The 15,525-nt window shown below is 39.2% G+C and overlaps 1 protein-coding gene across 2 annotated transcripts in view; it reads right to left on the bottom strand.

The window, feature by feature from the left end:
• plcd3a (phospholipase C, delta 3a) overlaps nucleotides 1-15,525 on the bottom strand; it is a 31,681-nt gene that overhangs the window by 10,203 nt on the left and 5,953 nt on the right. The window contains exons 1-3 of one of the 2 annotated variants that reach the window (XM_051941019.1): nucleotides 7,194-8,310; nucleotides 6,409-6,576; nucleotides 943-1,171 (exon numbers count right to left, since the gene is read on the bottom strand). In XM_051941019.1, coding sequence (XP_051796979.1) covers nucleotides 943-1,171; nucleotides 6,409-6,547 — 368 coding nt within the window. In that variant the 5' untranslated portion in view covers nucleotides 6,548-6,576; nucleotides 7,194-8,310. Of the gene's footprint in view, nucleotides 1-942; nucleotides 1,172-6,408; nucleotides 6,577-7,193; nucleotides 8,311-15,525 lie in introns of those variants that run through there. The other variant, XM_022203574.2, reaches the window with a different exon arrangement.

Genomic DNA, 15,525 nt, shown 5'->3' with positions numbered 1-15,525 from the left:
AAACTGATGATATTCATTATGTCAGATTAAGGTTATCGGTTTTGTAAAGCCAGCTAATGCAAACAACGCCTGGCTATGTTAAACTTGTCTATACCAGACTTTTCAGTCATAAAAGTGTATTTTAACCTGCTAGATCTCCATGGTAACTGATGCTACACAGCTAACCTGCTCTGGAGGAGGTTCGGTTCAGATTCAGGAGTTGATGTTTTTATCATCCCTTCCGAGCATTTTTATGCTTTTCCTTTATGGTGCCAGTGCAGAAAAAAGAAAATATGGGGAAAGATGGTAGTGAAATGACAAATTCAAGGTATCAAAGTGGACAAAATCTACATTTACTGCAAAAATGCCCTTCAAATTCCAACTCATACAGCCAATATGAGGCTTTAGCTGGCTTAGTTAGCAAAACCAGGAGGTTATCTGCTCAATGAAATGTCCTTTTTGTGCTTCGCCAGGTACCATTAAAATCCACTGTGCGTGACTTTGTCCTAATAAGGACCTTTTACACCACTAGTGTAACTGTCAATAAACCTTAACTGACCCATATTTATGAATAAGGCCAGTGAGTGAAGTGTTTTTCCACAGTTAAGGTTCAAATTTTCACTCATTTCCATGACATGGTTCTGCAAAACATACTGTAAATTGTTGCTTTTCTTGATTTGAACTGTTACTAAGCTGGAAAAGAAAATAAGGGAGTGATAAACAAAATCAGCAGGTATGGTCTTGTTCTCTACCTGACACCTACATTCATATTATCCCGTGGCTATGAGGGACTGTAATTAACAGTGATAGTTGGACTATATTTAGACGGGGCTTTTTCATCCCGTCATTACTGCTCACCTTAGCTATGCTGTGGGCGTGGGACATGTGACAGCAGTCGCCATAGCAATGCTGCCTCAGCTGCACTATATTTATTCTGGCATACTGGAAATTTGGGCAGGATATTGGTCCAGTTTTTCCTTCTGTGTCATGGCGGCCACGCGCTCCTTCAGCATGCGGAGGCCTCGGACCCAGCGCCGGGCCTCGTCCTCGCAGGAGCACAGCAGGTCCAGGCTCTTCCTGGCGCCCCTGAACACCACGGTGAAGCAATGGGTCTCTGGCATCGAGCCGGACAGCCGCCGCAGAGCCTCCGACTGGCAGCCCTCGCGAACGCACTCCACCTCTGTCACCGCAACTGTGGGAGGAAAGAGGCAGAACCGGTGAGCAGGGCTGGTGTTGATGAGTAAACAGCTTCGGCAGGAGATCTTAGCAACAGCGGCGGCAGCTAAAGGTCAAGTGTGAGGTGTTTTTAGGGGATCGTAAATCCAACCAAGCAGCAATGAGACTGTAAATGTAATGTGGCCTATATATGCTTCACAACAGGGTAATTTTAACTCATGCACGCACAAAATGACACAACTGGGAGCCTGGACCTTCAGTTTAGTAAACTCTGTGCTGCTGGTCAAAGTACTGGGCATTCTCATAGATTTTATTATTTATTGCGAGGGGGCTGCCAGCTAACTGGGAGGGCTGATTTAGAGAATAGGATCTGTAAATAAAACAAGGCTACAGAGTTTGCAGTCATGCTAGCAGCTTTGTGAGGTTTTTTTGAGCTAAATGTTAGCACCAACATGCTAATATAAAGATGTTTTGCAGATAAAAGGTCACTTTTTGCCATCTTAGTTGAGTGTGGGACATTTTTCAGATTAACTGTCCACTATTCTACAAATATAGTGCCCTCTAAAATCCAAAATGGGATGTTTGTACTACTTGTAGCTGCTGATCTCTAAACAATTGCAGTCTGTTCAAGAGTATTAAGAGGTGTGAAACGATACCAATAAATCTCAATAAACCCTACTGACCCACATTTATGCAATTATGCAATTGAGGCCAGTGAGTCAAGTGTTTTTCCACTCTATGACACCTTTAAGGCAAATTCTTTTCCCAGTTTCGGTTCAAGTTTTCCAAAATTTCCATGAAATAATTCTAAAATGTTCAAAAAAACATATAAGCAAAATGTCCCCTTTCTAGATCAACATGTATTTAATAAAAAGGACTAAGACTGTGCCTCCTGCACAAACCATGTCATACATGTGCCAGCAGTAATTATCTGGTGACAATGTGTAACGTCACATCTTGTGATCAGCGACGACACCTGGGTTACAGGGTGTGTTGTTGGCAGTGTTTAGTGCGCATCTGCAACTCTGTGATCAAAATCAGAATCAGCTTCATGAGATGGATTTTGGTGCTTATTTAGCCCTCAAAAAACATAAAATAAAACATGTACGCATTTATACATCAGGTTATGAGAGGAAAATGAGTGTTACAACTATAAGTATGCGTAAAAGTGCATATTTAAAGTGAATGATTGATCCAAAAATGGTGCAGAACATGAAATCTAGCATCAAACTTGAAGAAATAAACATAACTGAGACCTATTTTTCACAAGTAATCTACAACAGAAGTCTCATATAATTTACTCTGAGTTAAGGGTTCACGGCAAAATGAGCACAGACTATGAGAGAAAAGGAAAACCCAGTTGTAACGTCTGCTGAGTGGAGAGATTTTGGCCACAGAAAGGATGGTAACCGAAAACAGGTCAGCAGTGTCTTGCAATTGTTGCCACGACACGAGGCAACAATTTGTTTGACTAGATTAGATTTAAATCAGCACCACAGAGCTCTGTAAGATGAATGCCAAGCCAGATCTGAATGCCTTCCAAAGCAAAAAAAAAAACTATTCTTGATGAGTTTACCAGTGTTACACCATATGAGAAAGGTTCCAAGCAGCTTTTAATCATTTATTTACTTTGTTTTGTATTTTCTAGGCAGATGTACCATTTGGAACGATAAGCTCTCTTTTTTTTAAACACAGAAAAACTAAATATTGCAGTCGATTTTTTCCAATATTGTTGGATAACCATAAGAGAAATTGCTGACATGGTCAATGTAATATTTAGAACAGTTCAAAAAGTCTTTGTGCACGCTTTGAATATTGATCACATGGCTGCCAAGAAGAAGCTACACCAGGTCGAAGTAGGTCAACAGACCCGAACTTCATGTCAGGGATCATCACTGGTCATGAGAGCCTGAGCAGCGCTGAAAGATTCTCCAAGGCCGAAAGAGACGTGGTGGGTCAGGAGCGTAAACACCAGCGTGCTTGTCATTTTCTTTTAACATTCACAGGATTGTGCACTGTAAATTCATCCTCCGGAGTCGGACTGCCAACATAGATCTTTACTTTAACTTGCTGAGGCATCTGAGTGAGAATATTTGATGCAAAAGACCTGAAGTGTGGCGTTTCATCATGACAACATGTTTGCTTACAGTGCGTTGAAATCATGTGACCAAACCAAGAAAATGGCTGCTCCCCCACCTGTGCTAATCACTAGATTTTCTGAAAATTTAATTCATGTTAAAAGGCTGGTCAGGTAGCTCACATACTGGGATTTCTAGGGAGCATTTCAGGCCACTCAGGAACACCGATATCAGTGAATTGCTGCACATGGAGATTCATTTGAATGAGATGATGGACTTTTTTTTAAAGTTTTTGATGTGTATAGCCACAGTCTTGCAACTTTTTGATCAACACTCATACATGCAAAAACTTTCACTCTACTGTTAACATATGTTCTAAGGGAAATGCACAAGGTATTAATCTAGATATCGTTATGTCAGAGGACCCACAGGTGAAAACAGTTCAGATTTACTGCTATAAATAATCCCCAAATCTCATATTTGCAGAGCTAAAACAAACACACAGCGACTCCCAGCTGATTCCAGCACAGGAGCTCCTCTATATTTCAGCCTGCAGTGTGTTTCTGTTTGGCAGTAGACAGTGTCTGCCCTGACAATAGCCTCATTCTGTAGATGGAGGTCGTAAAAGCCTCTGCTGTCCACCTCTTCGAAATTTCTCCACATTCCTGCCTTGTGGTTCTCCCGGAGACGGGACAAAAGTGGCATGTATGTGGAGGATGAAGCTGGATCTCTAAAAGAGGAGCTCTAAAAGAGGAGCCAAGCCAAGATTGTGACCCACAGCAGCCCGACAGTGTGACATTATCACGATCTGCTTGCTGGAGTGGTCACCATGTCCTCATGTTGTCGTCGTTGTGTTACGACACTTCACCTCTACCGCTTAGTGGCTATTTCTGGCTGCACAATCAAGACGGCCTTCACCATCCGCTGACCCACAAAACCTGCAGAGCCACCGACCCGACCTGCAGGGGTTCAGCATTCCTACATCAGGTGGGAGAGCCAGAGGTCAGGGGGAAAATAAAAGCAGGCGAGAGGGATCGATCTCATGCACATCAGGTGACACCTTTCACCGAGAGCTGCCGGCGGTAAATCTTCATTTCAAGAGGAAAATCGGGTTAAAGAACCGAAACATACCGCAGGAAACTAAGTAAAACAATCAGGTGCAGGGTCTCTGTCCTCCAGGCATTTTGTGTTGCTGTAATTCAGGCCATCGGTGTAACTGAAGAGTCAGCGAGTGAGTTCTGTCGAGATATTTGTCCTACATACTGCACTGACAGCCTCAAATTGATTCCCTGAATAGCTCGATCAAAGACATTAGCAGCTTCCCCACCGTGCGCTCCGACGCAGCTTCCCATCACAGAAACAAAATGAAAGCGCTTAAACAGAAGGGATGAAATTAAGTATAATGTCTATTAAGTTCTCTCTCCGCCACTTTCTGGCTGCGCTTTTATAGTTTAATTATTTGTCTCGCAAATGATGCTTTAAATACTCCAGGAGGGAGGATCTTCAATCACTGAAATGCAACATTTAACATAAAGAAAATGACAAAAAATATGATTTGTTTTGACAAAATGACACTGACACAGCTTGAAACTTTAATCTGAGAAAACTAATCTTGTTTTTCACCTTGAGAACAACCTCCCAGAGTTTGTATACTGATGACAAAGATAGCAGGTTGAGACTTGAAGGTAAAATTATTGTTGCTGTTTCAGTTTCCTGCTGAGACAGAAACCATAAAACTTTAACTCTTTTACTAGTGCATTGTTTATGCTTTTTCATCCCTGTTGGCGAGACAGGAAGTAAAGTTGGATTCTTGAGCTACGACAGGTACAAGCTGCACAGATTTGTTCACTTAACTGTCAACAACAAAATCATTTTTAAACATTGACAGTTGATTAATTATTTTTAAAGGAAAAAAAGCCAAAATTCTCTGATTCCAGCTTCTTAAAACTAGATATTTTCTGCCTTATTTTCTTCTCCATGACACTAAACTTAATATTTTTGGGTTGTGAGCAAACAAGACAACTGACAACGTAATTTTTGACATTTTATATCCCAAACAAATAATCGATTATTGGAGAAAATGATCAACAGATTGAACTGGGCAGTCGGTTTAAAAGGCATATTATATTGAGATAATTGTCAAAATAACACCATTTATCTCAGCCACAAACTGTAAAAACAGAAAGAATAAATAGATTTTTAACTTTCTGACAGTCCTGAAACTACTTATTTGTGACATTTCATCAAATCTAAGTTTAAAATTATGATGTTTTATCAAAATCTCTTTATTCTACATGATTTATTTTGACAAATCCAAAAAAATTAAGTGTTTGCTCCAGATTCTGTAAAAAATGAAAAGTTCTGCACCTGTTCCTGTAACTGTCGAGCCATATAGGAAAAGTCTCGTACTTATTTATTAATGCTAAATCCTAAACTGACTTGGTAAAGTAACAGAAAGAGTGGAAATTCCTGCAAAGAGGAACTGATTTTGCCACCAAAGTGATAAAGACAGAAAATTATTCATCAGTTTTGCTATTTGTGGTGGAATTGACTCAAGCATAAGAGACATTTTTGTTCATCAAAGGTCAGAAAGGAACAGCTGGTTTGACAGGAAAATTAATACATTTCTGTCAAATAAGGTGTCACAGACTCATTGCCTTCACTGTGTTTGGATGGATCATGGTTATCATTGTGTGTAGCCACTCTCATCCAGGAAAAAGCCCGTCTAGGTGCGGCAAAGAATAGGCAATCATTAGTTAGCTGTGTTGCAGAGTCCATGATTAGCCTCCTCATTTACCAAAGCAACAAGCAGCCCCTTTAATAAGGCAAAGTAGAGGAGAGGGCATGAGATTGAGCCAAGATAACACAGCTCAACAACTCTGAACAATGTCCAAGCTGAATGAGCGCACCGACACAGTTCGTGCTCGGCCGCTAGGAGATCTGCTACATCATTTCCCCAGAGGCAAGTTTCCTTCCACTTTCCTCCTTATCTGATGTTGCTTAAGTTTCCTTCCTTTTAATCGTACCAGTTTCTAATCACGCTCACTTTCAGAGCTCCTTTTCCTCCCCAACCCTCCCTACTTCCCATAACAAACTCCTTTTTCCTCTTGGTCCGTTGCCTTTTTGTAAAAAAAATCTTAGAGTTCTACCTTGATTTAAAACCGGGTGAACTTACATGTCTGCTGTGCTTTGGCTTTGCGGGAGCTTTTAGTGGATTCGCACCAAACCGTGAGTCCGTCCTCCAGCAGCCGAAGGTGTCGACTCTTCTGCCACCTCGAGGAGCGAACCTTCACCATGCTGGAACCCTGCATCATCACGCGAACGTCCTCGTTGTCCAGAAGCCCTGCAGGACGCAACACACAAAGAAGAAGAAGCAACAGCAACGTTTTAATGCAACAGTGAGTCAGTTTGTGGCACTGCTTCATCAGCAAGTTGTTTCGTTGTGAAGACATCATTTGACTTTGCATGAGTCTATTGAGGTTCATAAGTTCACGCCGTCTGCTAACTTGCTCATCTACACGACCTATCCCATCCTAAAAAAGGCTGAAGTTGTGAGAAATGTCATACAAAAATTAAAGCATTTGTAAGAAACAAAAAAACAACACATTTTTGTTAATTTTTTTGGTACAGGACCTTTTAGCATTCTTGAAACCGGAATTTCGTCATTGCACAATAGTGTAAAAACCTGTCAGGGAGTTTAAAAGGTATGTTGTCATTAAAAATCACCACAATTACACCATTTAAAGAAAAAAGAAACTGGGAAAACACAAAGATTGGTCAGCTTATCAACAACTTTGAGAGTCCTTACAACATATTGTTCTGAAAATTAACCAAATCTAAGCTTAAAATAGTAAAATAAATAAGTGCAATTCATTGTGTATATATTCTTAAATTTGTATTACCAGTATATTTGTGTTCTTCTGTTTTTCTTATTTATATTATATATGGAAAACTGCTTACAGGTTGAAGCTATTCAGAAGCTTTGTTTGCAGTGTTTCTTGTTCCCTGGTGTTTCTCATCTGTTCTTTTAAATCTGTCTTGGTGTTCAAAGTGGCAGTGTCGCCTTAGCCAACGTTGCTTCACATCTTTCATTTTCTGTTTACTAAAGACTATTTCTGCAACTTCTTGTGCCTCACGTTCTTGCCCACCAGACCTCTACATCTCGTGCAAACCAGGAATCCATCTACAGCTCCAGACTTTAAGCTCATTTCAACCTTTACAAGCCCCACATTCATTCCTGCCAGTCAGCCTCTGCCATCCAACTTCTCCACCTACCAGGAGATCTGCCTGGATCAAACCCAGCGTGTCCAGACACCAAACTCCACTCCCCGCTAAGCCTCTCTCACCCTCTGCAGAAACTGTAATGTTAAACTATCCTTCTAAACACTGCCAAGTATGTGTCGTCTTCTACATTCGGGTCCAGGTTTAAATTGCTTTTCATGTAGACAGATTATTTTTTTCTGGTGACGTCAAAGTATGTCCCGTTATCTCCTTGGTTTACATGAAGTAACTTGCGCAGTGACAGGCAAAGCTAAAATAGCTAATCTTGCTAACAGCACTTTTTGCAATTTAACACAAATATACAGCTACTTTTCTACTCCACTGAGGAAACAAGGAATCAAAATATGATTTCCTTGTTCCTATATGCACCAGTTCTGGTAATCAACCAGAAGTAGTAACAGCTTTTTCTCTTACACGCTTTCATTGGCTGACATGGCTTGAGGGTTATATCATCGCCTGTTGGCTTGACAGAGCTTCAATTGTGTTTTTTGCATTTTTCCTCGTAATGCTGAAAGAAAAACCCTGCTTTAAAAAAAATACCAGTCTAAGTATAGACTAGGCCAAAGTAGGACTACAACTAACAACTATTTCCATTGTTGAACCATTTGTTTCTTGTTTTCTGTTTCCTTGACTAAATGTGCATCAGCATGTGTGTATCCAGGCTACTAGCATGGCTAAAAATATTTCCCAAAAATACTTAAAAAATGTGAAAACGTCAAAATTTCTGTCAAGTTCCGTATGTTTTATATGACTCTGTGTTGAGTATAATTGAAAAGTCCTAACTTCTTTTTTTTTTTTTAAGTTTTAATAGTGAATTTAGTGGTTTATTTAAGAGCACTTTATCAAATTTCATATAATTTTTTTAGATTTTGAGATTTTTAAGAGCTTTGCAGTGGGTGTAGCTTTTAAAAGTGACTAACTCGCATTCAGCTGGATTATTTCAATGGAAAGCAACCTTGTATTTGTCGAGTTGAACTCACAAACACAGCCAACACTTCTCTGCTTCTACCCCCAGCCTAAACCTAAAAAAGGTTATGTTTTATATACAAACCTTGGAACAAGCGCAGAGTGAAGTTGTCAGTAATGTCGCTCTGTCAGTTTTCCTCTATGCTAGACTTCAGAAAAATGAACATGGCCTGAGTTCAGAGGAAAACGGAGAGAAATTGATGGACGGGATGTAATTCTGTCATGATAATGTGCAGATTTATTTCTCTCTTCGGGCATCAGCAGGCAGCAGACATGAGGCCTTTTAACACTTAGAGGAAAAATTTCAAAGTGTTTTTTCTGTCTGTATCGTTCATCCCCGGTTTTTACCATCAATGGAAATGTAATCAGGAATGACTCACAATTACGGAGGCTAAAAAAAGCCTCCGATGCATCACCATTCATTGTGAAAAGGTCGGGGCATGTTGTGGGAGAAGGAATAACAATTTAGAATTTTTGAGGCCATTTTAAGTCAAGCGGTTTTGATGAAATCTCGATTATGTAACATCTGAAGTGGAGCTGCAACAACTGGTCAATTCATCTGCTAAAAATGAATCAGAAAATATTCTCTGTGAGCATTTTTGACTTTTATATTGGCAGTTTGGAATCATTTGGAAGGTTCTACTGAATCCTGAAAGGCATTTTTTGCACTTTTAAAGCACTGTATTTATTAAATAATTAATAATAGTCAAATAAGGCCATAAAATCCAGGAATGCACTGACCAATTTTGAGATTTTTAGCTATTTTATTTCACACTAGTGCAAAGAAAGCACCCAAAACAGGCATTTATGTATTTATTTTTGCTACACTTTTTCCTATTTGTATCTGTAGATTTCAATTACATTACGTTTTCTTCAAGGTTTTTTTCTCAAAGTGAGTTAGAAATTTTCACTTCAGAGGTGCAGCTATTCCAGTATTTATATTCTGAAGTAAATTACAGAAAAATGTATGCATGCTTTACTTATAACCCGATTTATAGAACATTTTATTCCTAAGGACATGGCAAAAATGTTTTTTTTTCTTGCTGCTGAAAGAACATTCTGATGAAGAGATATGCAGAATCCCCTTTGATTCTAATGTGTAAACAACATAAAACAATGTCTAATTTTCATATTTCTGTTCCAGAAATGAATGCAAATGAATGCATATTGAACTAAATAACACCTCATTTGCACATTAAAACGGAACATTTCACATAGCTTAGCTTTAGTTGTCATTAGTAGCAGCTCTGGTCTGAAGCTTTCTGATTTCTGGACTGCAAGACTCTTGTTGTTTGCACAGCAGTTTCTCTGACTCCCGTTCCAAAGGTTCAAATATGTGCTCAGAGTGCAATCCAATAATGTGGAACGGGCACTTTTTCATGATTGAAATGTAAATATATTCAAGATTTTGTTAACTTTTTTGCTAATATTGCAACAATTACTTATTTTGTAGAGGAGAAGAGTGGTTTTTCTTCCAATTCGGAGCCTTTCAGGGTTAAATTTACACTTTTCTTTGTCAGGGGTGAAGGTGTGAAAATGCTGCTCGAAGCCGCTTTAATGCAAGTTTACATTCTGCAAACTGCGAGTGTTAAAAGTTCAGCCGAGAACCCGGTGAATGCTTTACAGTACTAGTGTTAAAAGACATTCAGTTACGCCTCGCTGCCTCTTTTGCAGCGATGAATGGGAGCTTTTCTCTTTCAGCTCCGTTCAAAGAAGAAGCCTCAACAAGCTGCCACTCATCAAACCATTCTTCAGGGTTTAGTCTCCTCTGCTCACCTCTAAAGGTTTGTCCAGACACAGTTGACATGCCTGCTTTCTTTTCCCCCTTAAATCTCGGTGCTCATGTGCCAAACGCTCCTCGAGGGCCCCCGGGCCTACTGCAAACAGAAACCACTCCCTCCCCCTCGGATTGAAAGCAAACCGAGTGGATTTCTCCCCATCGTGGTCGAGCACAAAGACATCCCCCTCACCATGCCTCCATCCCATAACAAGCCCTTTTCCCAAGCTGTTACCACATGCTAAGGCATTCCCACAAGCGGAGCGCAGGGCCCTGATTAACTGCAGGTCATTGACCACGCTGAGCTGCCAAAACAGCCTTAACTGGCTCCACTTCAACATACTTCTTCTTTTTATCGCTGCCTCTCCAACCACATTCTTCACTCTCTGACCTGCATCACGTTAATATCTAACCGCAGCAACAACAAGCGAGCACAAGTCCGAAAGCGTGGGCCTATCAGCACACGCAGCCCAATAAAACAACAGCTCATTCATGTTTCTGACGGCCGCCTCGTGAGTAAATGCAGCGACTCTTCGTAGCGTTCTCTTTTCAGCACCTCCCGCAGAAAATCTGGTTGGCATCCGCTTCATCAGCTGGTCAGATCCCTGCATGCCAACTGGTTAGCAACTATGCTAATGTATTCTAATGCAAACATTTCCAGTGTGCAGGAATGCTAGCTGGTCTGAGAGGCTGAGCTAAATGCCAACGTCAGTGAGTAAACAAACATGCTGATGTGAATGTTATGATGTTTACCAGCTTAGTTTAGCATTTAAACTGATGGGAAAATTTTGCAGATGTTTGGCAGAAAGTTTCGGACAGATTGTGATTCTAATGATGATGAAGAAAAAAGCTGAACCCTTGACCTCGACAGTGAGGAGATGTGGTGGCTCTGTGTGGCTGCGGGGCATCTTTTCTTGCCATGTTTTGGGTCGGTTTGACCCCTTAGAGGGAAAGGTCAGGGCAAATCAATACAGAGCTGTTCTGAAGCATAATCTTTCTGCCATGACGAAATATTTCCATCTTAAATCATCAGGGGACTTCTGCTTGACCATCTCTCATTTGTGAGAAACTTTTTCAATATATAAAAAATGGTATTTGTGCAATTGTACATCATTATATAAAGTACCTTTTGAGATATATATCTGCCTTTGAATTGACTGTTTCTCTTTCACTTTTGTTTTTATCGTGCATTGAAATTTAAGGCTGTGTTTAAGCAACAATATCTCAAGAACTACTAAAGATAAAAGCCTGAATTTTTTTTTTTTTGCTGTGATTTATCATGACGTTGATTCAGAATCTGCAATATTGGACAAGTAGATCAAATTATTTCCCAATTTCCCAAATAAAGTCCCATCTTTGAGTGCATTTATAAAAAAACAGATAAAGCAGAAGTTAAGTAGTGATATTTTATGAACCATATGTGGCTGCACGTCACAACCACCCAAAACAAAACATATAAAATACTCCGTAATATGACTTAAACTCCTTCACCCTGAAAGGAGTTTTACCAAAAAGCTCGAAAAATCGTGGATGTGCGAACAAAAGTGTGTAGAAAATGCTGTAATTTAAATAATAATCGTGCAAAAAAGGTATTTGGTTTATGATTAAATAACCTGATGACATTGATGTTACTGCTCAGCAGTTAGCCAGAGTTAGCATGTTAGCATAAACGGTAACCATGGTGCACATTTTACCTGCTAAACATGAACATGCAACAGGAACATGATCTACAACGAAACTAACACACTGAAGGAAAAAGAAAACATCTTATAAAAGCATAATCTGGACTTCCATGTGTGAACATCTGGTGAACACCCAGCAGAAAAGAGGACTCTGCTGGATCAGCGGTGAGAAAACAATAAACGCTTAAATGAATCCCAGAAGTCACAGTTCTCGACACCGTGGAGCTCCGGCCAAACGGAACAAATATCAGCCGGTCGGATTGTCTGCATGAGTCCTCTTCGCTCGGAGGCCACATACCAGCTCCTCCTGGGACCCGGTTCACGTTTCTCTCAGCATAACAACTGTCACGAGATGCAGCCAGCACAGATTCTACACTCGCTTAAAGATAGACAAGTTGTGGAAACGATACGGCCAATTAAAGTCTCTCAGCTTGGTCCCGCAGCTGTCCTCAGGAGGAAGGTCAGGGTGACAAAAACGACGCCGGAGAAGTGAAAAATGATCAATAAAAGGAAACTTTCAGCAGCTGATCTGAGAACAGATTCCCCCAGAACGAAAAATCATTAGAAACAAACCGAGTGCCATTTGGAAATGCAGAATTACTGCCAATGTTTTGTTGGACGCCGCGGAGCTGAACATGAAAGCCGAGCAGCCTCTTTGTATTCGGCTGAAAATAAGCAGCTTTCAGTTAAACATTCTCTTTGTTTGTCGTAATGAATGAAACATCATTCATTTGCTCATTAATAAACAAGATATGACCGCACAGTGAGGAGCCTTTAATTAATGTGCAGCTACACACATTTATTCTGAACACAGATCACAACTCGCGTGAAATGTTAAAGAAAACTGCATTTGACTTTCATCTTATTTGCCAACATTTGATTAAATACCTTGTCAAAACATAAATTAACAACACAAATGCATATTAATAAAGCAATGGCCTTGAATTAGAAGGCTCAACCTGGAAGTCAAAGCTCTTCTGCTGCTAGATTTTTCCTTTACGGTTGGCAGAGATTTAAATATGCAGGAGGACACTAGACTGTAAGAGGTGTGGTTTGGTATGAGGGAAAGGTATTTTTATTGACTTTGGAGTGGTTTAAACGACAATATGTTGATTTAAATATCCAGGTGAGTAAATTATCAAAAAGGTTGCTTGGTTATTTGATTTTGACAAGTTCAAACTGGTCAAATTTGCCTCTAAATCCCCAAAAAATGGATCAATTTTTACATTTTTGAGTAATTTTTGATCATATATGCATGTGTTTTGTGCACCATTTAACCGCCTAAGTCCTAAAATAGATTTCTTTTTTAAAAATTCAAAAAATGATACTATTTATCAAAGTCAGAAACCATAAAAACAAGAAAAATCACCATATTTTCAGGTTTCCAGTGATTTCTGAACTACTCACTTGTGATGTACGGTTCCATTTGTAAAAATACCCAAATTTAAGCTTTAAATCATGATATTTTATTACATTTACTTCATTCTACATGCCTTATTTAAAAATGTGCAAAAACATTACCATTTGCAGTAACCAGATTCAGCAAAAAACTAAAAAATCTTCACTTCTTGGTGCAACCTACAAGCTATTTGTGACTGAGCTGTGACCAACAGTCATGTGACAAAAATTCTGAGAGTTTTCAACTGAACTGCAGGCTGTGTTTCCACGGTTTTCAGTTTAATATAAGTAACTCAATAAATTAACATTTTTTAAATGATATATGGCATAATATACATCATACGGAGTTCTCTCTACGTCTAGCCATGGTTGTGCTGTTTCCATTCAGCTGCAGGATTTTAAATTGCAGTGAAATTTGAGCCTACAGTGAGGAAATAAAGTGACAGGAGTAGATTTTTAAAAAACACCTTGAAACTGCTTGGAGTTCAGAGTGTCACTTATTGTTTGAGGTGATTTGGTACTTGAAAAAGAGCCAATCTGAGCTTGAATTGTAGTAATATTACTGAAAATAATAAAGAACATGTTTTCAAAGGGAAGCCTTCTAGAAGTTCTAGAAGGTCCTTGAGAAACAAAGAGATCGGCGCCCAGACTCACCGGTGTAAATGTGAGAATAATGAAATAATGTTTCAAAATCTTCTAAATATTTTTGCCACTTTATTTCATTTAGCAGAAAAATACAGGAGTGTTAACAATTTCCTGTGCTATATACTGAGCTGACACATTTGATGAAGGAAGGTAACAAAGGACAGAAACAACCATAGGTTGCTGAAATTAGAAGTGGTTGACCGATATGGGTTTTCTAAAGGCTACGGTTAGGGTTGTTTTTCAATTCATTGAAAAAGAAGTCGAATTTCAGTGTTTCCAGGTTCTTAAATGTGATGTTTTGTTTACTTTCTTTCCTTCTCTGTGACAGTAAACTGAATATCTTTGGGTTGTGCATAAAATAAGACATTTGAAGACATCGTCTTGGGCTTCAGGAAACATGTAACAGTATTGCTCTGCACTAAACAATTAATGGATTAATCAAGACAATGAAAATAATCAACAGTTGTAGCCCAAGCCCAAGTGTTCAAATGCTGATAACGGACCTATTTAGTCATGGATGCCCTAAGAAAAAAGACAAATAAGCTGCAGTAGCATGTCAAAATGGCATTTAAATAACTGATAAACTGGATAATTCATTAAATGATCATGAGCAGAACATTAATAAACCTCAAATAAATAAAAAAATAGATCAAAAAGTCCTTCAGAGTGAGGAATACACAGTATGCTCTTGTATTGTTGGCATTATTAACTGTATGTTTGGGGTCAGTTAGATCCTACAGATGTTAAATCCTTTTCACTCCTCCTCTGAACACATTAAACCCCAACAACACACAATAACAGATTGAGGCCTATTTAGGATTTGTGTGGCGCCACATACGAAGTGTTGTTAACACCAGTCGCAGACAGAAAGCAGATAAAAACCCTGTGCATGTCATCGCTCTGAGATCCCAAACAGATGCATCTTTTTCTGTGGTGGCACATTAAATCAAAATCATGTTTTAAACCTCTGAACCCTCAAAACCTGCTGGTGGGTGTGAAAGGCATGTTTTCATTTTTAAAAATTGTAAAACAAAATCGGTTTAAAAAATACACCATTTAACAGAGCGAGACACTGTAAAAATTGAAAAATCCATGGATTTTCAACTTTCCAACAGTCTGTGAATGTATCATGTGTGACATGCAGTTTCATCTGTACAAATAGCGAAATCTAACCTAAAAACCACAATGTTTCATTAAAATCACTTTGTCGTACACGTCTAACTAAAAAAATTAAAAAATAAGCAGATCGATACAAATTTCGTGACGCTCCATGCAACTGAGAAACCACAACTGGCAACTGTTCAAAATTCCAAAAGTTTTTGGCTGAATTGCAGGCAGTGTTCCACAGAGCAGAGACATAAAAGAGATTGAGAGGATTAAAAAAACATAATGGACGAATAAAATAAGTGCAGTATGGCTCAAAAACAGTAAACAGAGGAAGCTGTGGAAAGATACATTCAGCATGGAGAAACGTCCTTCTATAGCTGATGAGCAGGAAAGAGAAAACGTTTGATCATCCAAATCTCTCTAATCGACATGTCTC

The sequence above is a fragment of the Acanthochromis polyacanthus genome, chromosome 21 (genome assembly GCF_021347895.1).
Source record: "Acanthochromis polyacanthus isolate Apoly-LR-REF ecotype Palm Island chromosome 21, KAUST_Apoly_ChrSc, whole genome shotgun sequence".
NCBI lineage: Eukaryota > Metazoa > Chordata > Actinopteri > Pomacentridae > Acanthochromis > Acanthochromis polyacanthus.
The sequence above is the reverse complement of the archived record's forward strand: the minus strand, read 5'-3'. Positions and strand labels throughout refer to the sequence as shown.